The 12,762-nt window shown below is 35.3% G+C and overlaps 1 protein-coding gene across 12 annotated transcripts in view; it reads left to right on the top strand.

Annotated features, from left to right (window-relative positions):
- celf6 (CUGBP Elav-like family member 6) overlaps positions 1–12,762 on the top strand; it is a 146,117-nt gene that overhangs the window by 120,539 nt on the left and 12,816 nt on the right. For 11 of the 12 annotated variants that reach the window (XM_015343717.2, XM_015343721.2, XM_015343723.2 and 8 more), the window contains 2 exons: positions 1,450–1,593; positions 6,855–7,003. In XM_015343717.2, coding sequence (XP_015199203.1) covers positions 1,450–1,593; positions 6,855–6,982 — 272 coding nt within the window. In that variant the 3' untranslated portion in view covers positions 6,983–7,003. Of the gene's footprint in view, positions 1–1,449; positions 1,594–6,854; positions 7,004–10,724; positions 10,804–12,762 lie in introns of all 12 variants that reach the window. The other variant, XR_001478090.2, reaches the window with a different exon arrangement.

The raw sequence follows: 12,762 nt of genomic DNA on the forward strand, positions 1-12,762 counted from the left end.
ATGAACATATCTACTTCTTTGAAGTATATCTGTGCTATGGCATCAACTGTTTATATAGTAAGAGACATTAAAACACAACAAAAGCTACTGGTTCCAGTATTTATTAATGCCTGTCAGTCTATGTAATAATAAAAAAAGGATGGAACATCAGTGCAGAAAAGGAAAAGCACCAGAAACTGTGCTATATAAAAATGATTCCTGGACTTCAGTGGATCACAAATTAGAATTTAGGCTAAAGTTTAGAATTTATATGTATCAACTTCAGCATTTTAATGATGGAAATGCTCATTCATGTTTTTAAGAATTCCAAATTTAAAAAAAAATATTTACAGGCTGTTTGTAAATTTCTAAAAAATGTAATCAGTATATGTCTAGTGAAAGTTTTTATTCATGCTCCTCTTCAATGGAATGTTGTGATCACAACAACAACAATCAATGCAACACAGGCCATACTAATTGAGTACTGTTTCCTGTTGGGTGGTGTGGTAATAAGCACTACTCCCTCATAGATTCAAGGTCCTATTCTGGGCTGGGGAACCTGTGTGTACAAATGGGTTTTTGGCATTCTGGTTTCCCTATTTCTGGGCAAGAAATACAGCATATTTACAGAAATATGTTGTTACAAATGAGGGGGGGAGGGGGGTTACATAAATTACAGAATAACAGGAATTGGATGAGCGGCTTAGTCAATGACTAAAATAAATAATCATAACCCCCAACTTGTAAGGATTTTGCCAAGAATATACCCAAGCAGTTGGTATAGTTAGAGGCATGTAAATTTTTCATTCTCTGGCACAGTTTTGGTGAAAAGAGTAGTAAATCAGGCACACTGGATTTAACAAATATTTATTTACAATGCAGATCTTTTTGGATGATCTCGAACAAGGACTGACACTCTTGATCATTCACCCAGAACTTATTTAACTTGGGTAAACCAGAAGATTCTTCTGATCACTGTGTCTCACACCCAGGACAACTAAGTAAACATCCCTTGGTTTGAAGCTCTAGGAAGTAAAAATATATTGAGACTAGTTAGCTGTTACTGCATTGTGTCTAGATTCTTGTAACACCTGTAACAATATACTCTTTGGGATCACCAGAATTGCCAATGAATCAAATATTTTGTTTTTTTTAGCAGTAGGAAGTAAGAGGAAACACCCATTAGAAATTAAAACAATTTGAGAAAGACAAAACACGAGATGGTACTGTACATCAAGGTGTAACTGAAGACAGCTGGGGGGTTTAAGGGGATTTTATTTTTGGTGGCCTTCAAGAATTCTGCTTGAAAGTCATGAGATAGACAAGAAAAAAACTTTGTCTATGGCTTTATATAATTAAAGATTAAGGTCCATTGTAGGCCATTCTAGTATGTATAGCATACATTATGGATTTCAGTGTGACTAACAGATTAGGTCTGTATCTCTTTTTTGTTTTTCCATATTTCACCAGGACCTGAGGGCTGCAACCTGTTTATTTATCACCTGCCCCAGGAGTTTGGGGATGCTGAGCTCATGCAAATGTTTCTGCCATTTGGCAATGTCATCTCTGCCAAAGTCTTTGTGGATAGGGCCACCAATCAGAGCAAATGCTTCGGTAAGTCAGAGCCGGTATAAATTAAAACCTTTGCAGGTCAGAGAGGAAGCAGATAAGTAAGGCAAAAATTAATTTGTATATTTCTGGACTCATTTTTCTCTGCCTCTTCCAATCAATTTACAATTAACATTTTCATCTCAGTGACACTTGCAGGTGATAAAGTCAGGTAATGAGCCTGGAAGCTCACTGCCTAGACAAAGTGTTTCAGTTGCTTATGTTGCTGCCCAGTTCAGCTCCTGAAGACACAATACAAGTTCCTTCAGCTTAAAAATTAATATTGCATTTCTTTAAAATAGAGTAGAGGGGGCCGGTTAACTGGCTGTCTGTATGATAAACACTTATATTGCTTATTCTCTAACACATGAAGAGCACCAAAAATCTCATGAATCTCCATGAGTGCAAAATATGTCTACAGCTTCATCCTGCGACTGCTCTGGTGTAAAGTAAATGATGACAATCAACTGGGAACTGGAAATTTCTATACATTAACATGTAGACTGTTTGCAGGACAAAATTAGCTCTTTTTTATGAAAACCAAAGTTTGATAATAAAAGACTATCTCGTTTTAGTAAAATCCTTAATGCTACACTTAAAATTGAACACACTTGGGTCTGTTGTTATTTTCTTTTAATAATGAGAGCCTATTTATTCTTCATTAAAGTTGCATCTTTGTTTTTTTCAATAACTAAATTTACAGATGCACCATGCAAATTGATTTTTAACTGTTGTTTGAAAGAAAATTGAAAATGTTTGGAGTTGGATAGGGGGTTAGAGGAAAGGATATACTGGATGCTTTGTGTCCCAGTTCAATCTTATTTTTACTTCCAGAAATTAAGGTCTTGGCTGAAAACTAATTGTTTGAATTCTGTTTTTAAATTTTTGTTTTATCCCTCTTTTTTCTCTGCCCTAAGGTGCTTGTAAAATAAATTAAGAAATTAAAAACAAATTGTCCTGTATAATATGACCTACTTCAGCGGTATCACTGTAGGAATAAGAACAAAACCTTTTAACCTCTTCTCAGAAAATTAAATTGAAGGAGGCCTCTGAAAAGCCCAATTTAATGTAATGTTTTAGCACTCAATCTATCTTAAAATTTTAACACTGGTTGTTACTCAGGCTAAATCCTGTATATAAAGAAGAGTCAACTTTGTTTAAAACTCCACACTACATATGAACCTAATTCAACTCAATTGGAAAGGAGGATTTCTTTTTAGTACATTTTCTTTACAATATATGAAATGAACTTTATAGTTTCTGAAGACATTCAGAACTCCTCGATTATTGGCTTTGATCGGCTATTGCAGCTGTTGGCATGGAAACATGACAGTAATAATGATCTGATAATTGTCATTACAATGGTGAGAAACTAAGAATGAGAATTAAGGCTGAATCTCATGCTTGCCAGTAAGCACTTGCTAGATCTTCATACTAGCTTCTAAGGACTTCTGTCGTTTGTAATTAGGAGCAGCATATACACATATATAAGTAACTTACATTATAGCAACACAGATTCTTGGTCATTTTTGGTACTTCCTCAACAAATTCCCCATATTGATTAAGTAGTTAAAATCAGCTACAAAGTTATTCATCAAAAATCAGCTGGATCGTTCTGGATATTTTAGTTTGGTTTTAAATTTTCTGAACAGAATAAACAAAGCCCTGGTAGGTGTAATTAGTGACCTTACGTTTTACTAATTTAGTTAAATCTATTTTCACATTCATTCTGGTAATACCAGACATTAGTGCAGCTTTTGATACCATTGATCATACTATATTGTTAAGTAGACTCAACAAAGAAATAAAGAAGTAAAGAAAATGTTATCGGTGTTAGAGAGTTGGCTCTCTCATGACTTGAATTGTACTCAACTAGAACAAAACAGTTGTAAAAGCTGGGTAATGTCTTTGACCAAAAATTAAGCAAACCAGTGGTCCAGTCAACCTCTAGAGTATACTGTAGTTAATTGTATTTACAATTCTCCTTACCAGTATTACTCTCCTCAACACATAGTTAGATCCCATATATTAAATAACAATACATTTATAAATTAAATGACAAGCAAAAGTTACTTTAAAATAATTTGTGTTGCTGTGTATTTGAACTCATATCATCTCCTCAGCTTCCACTTGTTTCCTTGACCTGTACATTAGAGGAAATAAACGCCTGCTGCCTCTTTGCCCAACGGGGTTAAAGGCCAATGATGCCCTTGTTAAATTTCTTGCTGGAAATTGTTTATTTCCTGTCTGAACATAGAGCCATATTGGGCTTCTACATGGATCTGGGGCCAGTTTTGTTTTGCATCCATGTGTTTCCATTACAGTATGTCAGATCTCTCAGAAAGTATAAATTTCATTTTCACTGTTAGTTTTATGATCAGAACTCCTGTCCTCAATTTATATCTATCTTCTTTAGACTTAGAGAATTTTGCACAGCAGAAAATAAATAGAATAATGCTGGTCAGATCCTCAAATAATCTCTATACAGATTACAAGTATCTCCGACTGTTATCTTCCTAAAATAATCTTCCTAATAATTGGTATTATTTTCAAACCAAATTTGAACAACAACAGATGAAGAGATGCTCACATGTTTTTGTCTTACCTCAATTGTTGTAATTTTTTGCTTGCTGCTATTTCATAAGTAATGTTTACAATAGATCCAGGACACAGCAGTCTGAATTTTAAATTATAATAATCTCACAATCACATTAAACTGGGTGCAACATCTCTACACTGGAAGAGTTCAGGGTTTTTTCTAACTTCTCAGGCTTGACACAGGTTTGTGTTTGGTCACATCTATGAGCTTTGTCCGCTAAAAACCCCAAAGCTTATCCTTTTACCTTTTGGTTGTGGCTTCTAATAATACCTAAATCAAAATTATGCTGATTTGGACACCAAACATCCCCATCCTTGTTTAGCAGTGGCTACGGAACTGACAGCTGTTTTGAATTTTCACGACATTCAAAATGTCGTTTGGATTTTGAACACACTGCAAGACTTTTTCCTTGCCTTGAGGTGAATGCATTTTGACTACTGTTCCAATCAAACATGGTTACTTCATGTCAGAAAGGTCTCTGTCACTTTTCATTGTGATCATCATTACAGCTTTCTTGGTTGCTCTCTGGAACGAGCGAACCTTAAACAGAGGTAGCATATGATGCTGTCTCAAAGGTTCACCTATTCAGCTACTGCAGTGTAAATAAATTAAGACTATAGTCTAAAATCTCCTTTACTTGCCTTATTATATCTAGATGTGACGTTGGATAGCAGTAGCTAATAAAGTGCAACTTTTGGTAATAAAACAATTCTTGCTTTAAGAAAAAAAAATAGATGTTTTTCTTTTACTTGCAAACCAATTTAAACAGAAACAATAATCTGCAATAGATCCCTGCTTTATTTATGATTTGTCTCTACACCCATAGTAAAATGTTACAGTATAGTTCTACAAGATGGCTAAGTCTGTGAGCTATATAAAAAAATGAATTGGGACAGTTCTGTAGAAAAGACAGTCCCTTGAATCAATGCATGCAACAGACATCCCCTGGACTCTTCCTAACCATAGTTCTTGTGTTTATAGACACATGCAGAAAATAACACTGCACTAACAAAGAAAAGCATGAAACCAAAATGCTTTGAGCTGCATATTTGGTTAGTTAATTGTGATATTTACATGATTTAACCTTCTGTATCTTGTGTTTTAATATTCCCTTTTTAACTGTACTTTATTTTAAAGTGCTTTAATATGTAACCCTCAAACTGTGAAGGTGTCTATCCAATACAAATGGACTGTATCAACAGAATTGCTCATGGAAGGTGAAAGCACCAGCAGAGCGGAGTTTGAGCAATAGTGCAGCATTTTATTTTTCTCTCTCTTTTTTTCCACCTCTTTTTGACAATAACCTTTTGGAGGCCATGTAAATGAAACGCAAGATTTATTAAAGCAAGAGCTGGGGGGATTCATGCTGTTTGACAGCTCTCGGCAGCAGGTTTGTTTAAAGGTTTGTAAAGCGTAAGTCTTATCTCTGCGGAGCTGACAAAGCCTGCCCTCTCCCCCCAAATTAAATTGGACCCGTAGCACCGTGATCAAATCAGTTGGCAGGCGGAAAATTCAAGCCATCAATCACGGAGGTGTCTGATAAGAGCGGGCGGTCGTGGCTCGGAAAGCTCTAGTTGAATCTGCTCTGACACCCAGGTAATAACTTAAAGCCAGGACCCAGGCTTTCCATCGGCACCACCAACCATCAAGCCCATCACAGAGCCAAATGGAAAAGTGCAGCACTAATTTCACTTTAACCCCAAATGCTGAAAGACTTTGTCTCCACCTTTGCAGTCTTCTGGCTTACACAATTACACTGCTATAGTATTATGGTCCTGCTGTGCCTCCAAAAACCATTTAATTGCTTGGATATGAATGAGCTATAAGAAGAACCATTGGTGTTTCTTTTCGAAACTAGCGTCAGAATAATTGCATGCCATGAGTTCTCTTTTGTAACCTTTAATGCTGATTACAGTTTTTTAAGACATGAAATTCCAAAATTCTTGCATCCTGATCACTGCCAGAGCAATAGGTCACATGCAGTACTTATCCCAGCAGATGCTGGAATCAATACATTCTTCAACATCTGAACTTTGCAAGGATTACTTTAATGATATTTTCATGTACAAATGTGTTTTCCATATTGAGTACTTCATGTTACATTACCTTACACACTGAACTGCAAACATCTGTTTGTACTTGGTCCCTTTGTTGCAGCTTTGGATTATATACAGTACTGTAGTTATACAGTATCTGAGCCTACACCATACTCAAATTCAAAAGTATTCAGACTGCAATCAAACAACATCGGAGTGTACAAAAGTTTACCTTGTTAGTCTTATGGTCATAATATTTGATTGCTATTCAAGAGTAAAGAAAAAGGGGCTTAACTCTAAGACAGCATGGCAACTAACTCTTTATGAAAAGTGTTCTGTTGCTGTACAAAGCAGCTGCAGAAAATACAGCTAAACCATCTTGCTATAAGAAGATATGTTAATACGCATAGGTTCATTTAAAAAAAAGTGCTTGGCTTTTAATGAATTTCACTTAGTAATTATTTATTATGACCTTTAGCTAACACTTTTGAAAAGAGCATTTGTTCTTTTCTTGAAAGCATTCAAACCATCATTTTATTATCAGATCGACTGGGTCATTGAAGTGCTTCACATGTGGCAAGGATTGTGATCGGGGAAGATTGAGCTCACACTTCACTTTATTATGCTTTCAGGTTTTGTCAGCTTTGATAATCCTTCAAGCGCTCAGGCCGCCATCCAGGCTATGAACGGTTTTCAAATAGGCATGAAGAGGCTGAAAGTGCAACTCAAGCGGCCAAAGGACGCCAACCGACCTTACTGACCCCTCTTCCATCCAGACCAGGTAGGGTCAAAACCTGAGGGACGCGCTGCGGTAAAGAACACCTACAGAGAGGCCCTTATAGTTTAATTTATAGCCATGAACCACCGGCACCTAAAATGGCTGACTCTTCAACAATACTATGAGGACCTGGGTTTGCTGTCAATGATCACAACATTTACCTTCACTGCTGTGTTAATGCTAGTGTAGGAGGTAATTGTTCAACTGCTAACCTTCCCTTTCAATAGCAATGAGCACTTCAAAATCTATATACTCACATTATGTTTGAATTATTAGTATTATACAGTATCAACACCACTAATAGGGCTCAGATACTGGTATATCTTAGATGAGGGCTATCTAATAGTCCTTAGTGCTAGAAATAAGTGAAATGATGGTACTGTATGCCCTGGTACTGTACAGTATTTGCTGTAGGAGTGTGAGCAAGCATAAATCTGTATTCTCAAGGTATAAGTAATATAGAGTTTTGAGAGGTTTGCTACTACATGGTTTTTACAGTCACTAAATTTATAGATACGAAAATAAATCTATGGCCAGGTCTTTGAAAACGTTAATCTCAGTGAGACTTTATCTTGGTTTAATAAAGGTCAGTACACATATTAATGTAACTGAATTTAGGCAGAAAAGAAGTGAAGTATTCTAAAATTAGAACTCTGTTGGCATTTGAAACACAGTATTTTATTCTCCAAGCTAAATATATTCCCTGTTTTAAATTTCAGATTTTAACTCTAAAGGTATGATTGTGATATGGAGTGTTAACAATGACATATTTTATTAACTGTTTCACTGACATTGTTAATTAAAATTAAACATTAAAACATAGCTGAGGTTAAAAAGTACACTCCAGTATTAGTAGTGATACCATTAAACTTCAGTGGTACTATATATGTATTTAGACATCTAAGGACATTTAAAATAATGTATAACTTAAAAATAAATCTACTGTTCATGTTTTAACTGTCAGTATAAATAAATAAATGTAATAATTTAATGTCACTTATTATGTAAAAAAATTGAAAACCCATTTTTTATTTTTTATTTCTCAGTTCCATTGAGAGTTTAAAACATCACCAATAGACCTGTTCCCCATGCCTCTAAGCCCAAAAGCTTTATTCCTGGAACTGAATATAAATTTTTTGTATGGCTTTCAACAAAATGGCATGACCTAGTCTGTTTAAGTAGCCAACAATACTCTTCGTACCAAACAAGGCCTTTAAAAAGCATCATGTCTGTGATGCATAATAGGGAGAACTTCCAAAAACACAGCAAGGGTTACAAAACAAGTTATTTCAACATGCCTAAGACATATTGTATGACAGAAAGACATGGACAGGAAGTTTTGTTTTTCACTGGATATGGAGCCAGCCTAAATGTGTTTTGAGGTTTCCCGGTCATTTTTAAAGCCCAGTGTTTGACAAGAATGTAATTGCTTGTAAGTGTGTTCATTCCATTTTTCTCCAGTTCAGTCCTATTTGTTGTTTACTGTATGTCCTTTTAGTGTCTGTTTTTGTCATCCAATCCTTTTTTTTAAATTGTGTTATAAAACAAATGTAACCAACAACTGCAAAAGTGAAGGACTTTTCTTATAGAGAGCATCTCTGGCAACTACATTTGGCACAATAATGGTTGGTCTAGTTCCTAGGAGAGGTTTAAAACTATACAGAATGGTGGGATGGTGCAACAGCCTATGGTCTATGTTACTGCTGATACAGTACATCCTGTAGATAGCATATGAGCCTGAGCTATTTTCGATCAGGTACAAAAGTAAGGTTTGAGGGCATTGAGGAGTCCTGTGTTTTCTGAGTTTTCCCAATCTTTAGACAACATTTAGAGCAACTAGAAAGCAGATTATGGGACTAGATGGGATAGTTTTTATGAATCTCTGCGCTTTTCTCCAGTTTATGATTTGAAGTAAAATGTTTCTTTCACCTGATCCTATCATGTTTTTTACTGTAAAGGATACTGTAGTTATGTCTAGTACCAAGAAGACCTATCAAGGCTCCTCTCTTTTGCCTTAACAGTTGCCTTCAGTAAGTAAATAAAATAAGTTTTTTTGCTTCTTCTGTCCAGTTTTTAGAATTGGGTATTGTTGGGGTTCAAATATGTCCAGAAGACGTGAAGTGTTTTCTACATCTTACAAGACTTCTTGTTTTGAGTGATTGATGACTAAAGAGCATAGTTTTGAATTAGGGCATTTATGCACATTCAGAACAAAAGATGTCATTGTCATACTTTCTGGTACTGTAGCCAATACCACTAGACCTCACTTTCTATGTTATTTTATAGGTGATCACCTTAAGATACTGAATCTTAAGGAGTAATTGGAAATTATTGTGCTATGAGGTCTTGTGTCACTTACGGGTTATGTTAAAAAATACCGTTCATTTTTATTGCAATAAATTGACATAATATGTCGGATTGGAAGTGACAGCTCTGAGAACTGAGAGAAGAAGATACAGAAAGATAAGATTTGATATGTGAGTTTTTGTTTTTTGAAGTTGGTGTGGATGACTTAAAAGTTTACTCTTTTCTTGTTGTCTTCATCATATTTGAAAGTCTTAATGCTTCCCAGATCTATCTTTTTGATCCAAACTGGCTTTTGAAAAACAACCTAAATTATTGAGTTCTGGTCCCTTTATACAGACATAACATAAAGTTTCTAGTCAGAGAGGCAAGCCGGTTCCTGCAGAACTTTAGAATGAATCTTTATAGGTCTCCATTCATAGCAATATATTTGCTTGCCTAGGACTTTTTTACATTTTGTGTTTTACTACAAAATAATTTTTAAAGCCTCTATATCCAGCACTAAATGTTCTGCCAGTTTTTAACAAATCAGTGACGGCTGCTAAGATTAGAAATCCAGAAAGGATTGTATCTAGACACAGGGAAAATTTTTCTTATATAGTATTGTTCGTGGTGTTATTTTTGTTTCACAATGTTACAGCTGATGAACATAGTGGTTTCATAAGCAGAATCTATTAAGAACATTCAATTCTGTAGTATAGTGTATGTTGGGTTTGCCTATTTATTAAAATATTTCAGTACCCATTAAAATATTCAATGTGTAAGCATTGTAAACTGAGTACAAAAACCGATTGATTACCTTGTTGCAGAGACAAGCTGAAGCAGATCACATTTACTTTGACCTGTCCCCCATGTCATCCAGACAAGAGAAAGTGGTTGCAGAAGTTAATTAATATTTCACTTCTTTACTTTTTCTGCAGTAATAGAGAATTATATTAGACTTGAATTATTAAAATTCTCTGCCTCCATGTCAATTAGGATTAGACTTATGCAGGCCGTTAAAAATAATGTTGGGTTAGCTGTTTGCTCCATTTGGTATTTGCTGTCTTATTAGCAACTGAAACCCAGAATTGTTTTTTTAGTTTCTTTTTTGGAATATTTTGTAGTATATTGTGACTGGTTTCCAAAAAGGTAACTACAGAGAACAAGAAGGTAATGCTTTTCTGTGCAAGGAGACCTCTAAACATTCAATGGAAAGACTGTGTCTTTACTTGCTGCTCAGAGTAATTTCCATAGCTGGCCTCTTTTGCCTCTTGTTTTCCATTGGATGATAATAACACCTTCATTTGATTTGTCAGCTGAGTAAGGAAAGAGGCTGTGGCTTTTGGGGAAGGGATAAATGCAGATTATATTACCTACATAAAGGAAAGAAATCCCACCACATCTTTTCTTCTTTTGCACCCAACCACCTGCAAACCAGGCAGGGCCAATCATAGCTCAAGATGGCCTTCCCGTTGTCTAGCAACCCTACCAGTCATGGGGGACAAACTCCCAGACCTGTAAGTTGAACCCATGGTGTCATTTTATTTTGGATGACGTCATGTGGCGGGACTGTGACTGCGTTGCATGACGTGACGTCGATTCGTTTCTATATATATATTTATCTATATATTTTTTTGGCAATTTGTGAAGTGCAGTTGATTAATGCCTTAGTAGTTGATAGCTGTTGTAAGTAAATCTGAAGTGCTGATTGGTTGATCATGATCGGACGTGAACTTTGACCCTTGCTGTTGTAACGTGACCTTGTGTGTTTTTTATTTTTGTGGAATTCAATGTGTATGGATATTTTTTACTATATATATTTATATATACCAACAAAGTCCTTTTCAATTCTTATAATTTGTTCTAATATTATTGTTTATGTAAGGAGCTGATGCCCGCTTTTGTTGGCTCAAGAATTTGATTCTTTGCAAAAAAGGACCTTTTTCAATTTCCAGTTCAAGGCCTACAGATCAAAAACTGCCTTGGGTTTGTGAAAGCAGCTTATGAAATAATTTAAAGGACACTTCAAATAACAGAGAGATTCAGATTTTAGGTATTCATCTGACACTTGAAAGAAAATGAAATCTAGACCAAAAAGCAGTGAAAATGATGTTCAAATGTTGTAATCATTTTTTTTACTTCAACACCAAACTAGAGAAAATGCTCTAATCTACTGGTCAACAAATGAAACCAGTGCTAAAATAGAATGCTTAAGAAAAGGTTGTTTCTGAAAATGGTTGGTTAAAATTGTCTATGTTTCTGAGCACATAAGTCCTCTTGAATTTAAATAAAAACATCCACTAAATATACAGATAAATATAAAGTGCTTTTACTGACCTATTTCCTTAATTTTCTTTAAATGCAGGAAAAATTTTATAGGAAAAATTATCAAAAATGATCAAGGAAAGAAAGGCAGGGCAATTAATTGGTAGGTACTGCAGAATTTAAAACTACTAATTTTTTATGTTATAAGAATATATAATAGACTACCTTTATTCCTCTCCAAAACAATTAAGCAAGCACTTGGAGTGGACCACTTTTCCTTATTTTTTTCTTTATATTTTCCTTCTACCAAAGGTACCAATACCTAGTGTGTTTTCTGTGCAGCTTTTAAATAAACCCAGGACTATTTTTGTAGCAAGTATGACCAAAGTATATAAGTAAGTATATGAATATATATATATATATTCTTGCTTTAATTTATACCGCACAATGCTTACGTTTACCTTATTTGTGACTGGTGAAAAGAAAGAAGCCATCTAGTTATAAAAGCCTTTTAAATAATGCCAGCTCTTCATACCCTTTTATAAGCCTTCCCCCCAGAGCACTACAACCAGACTCAAAAGCTAAGCTCTGTCTTCTGGTTGTGGAAGGTACATTTGGAAAGACTGCAGTCTACAAACACCTCATTGCCTCTCAATTGGGATTGCGGTGAAAAAGGTCCTTTTCATGCAAGTTACACTTTTTTACGTTCCTACAGGCCAACCCTGATAAGACTGCACTATTCTCATTGAACACTTTCCCCCATTCTCCAAAAAGCCCTGCCGGTCTCTCTAGAAGCACAGTTTAAATATAGGACTCTGTGGATGGCCGCGAGGGCACCAGTCTATTGGGGTTCGTCTGTCTCTCCTGTGCCTCTCTTGTATTGGTCTCTCTCATAGATCCACTTCAGGTGTGTGCCTTAACTTGCTGGAAAACTTGCAATGAGCATGCCCCCTCAACGTGACTCAGCATGCACCACTGGAAACTCAATCAATACCCATATGAAATGAACATATATGTGGTTGAAAAAAAAAATCTTTACATTTCATCCAGAAAAAAACAATTTTTCTTTTTGTTTTTGTTTGAGTTTTTGCAAAAAAAAAAAGTGCTGCTTTAAAAAAAATAAACTCGGGAAATTTGGAGTTGATCTATTTTAAAGCGACTGTGTTTTTTCTTATTTTGTTTATTGTTTTATATTTGCATTTTATTCAAAT

This window comes from Lepisosteus oculatus, chromosome 5 (assembly GCF_040954835.1).
Source record: "Lepisosteus oculatus isolate fLepOcu1 chromosome 5, fLepOcu1.hap2, whole genome shotgun sequence".
Taxonomy (NCBI): Eukaryota; Metazoa; Chordata; class Actinopteri; order Semionotiformes; family Lepisosteidae; genus Lepisosteus; species Lepisosteus oculatus.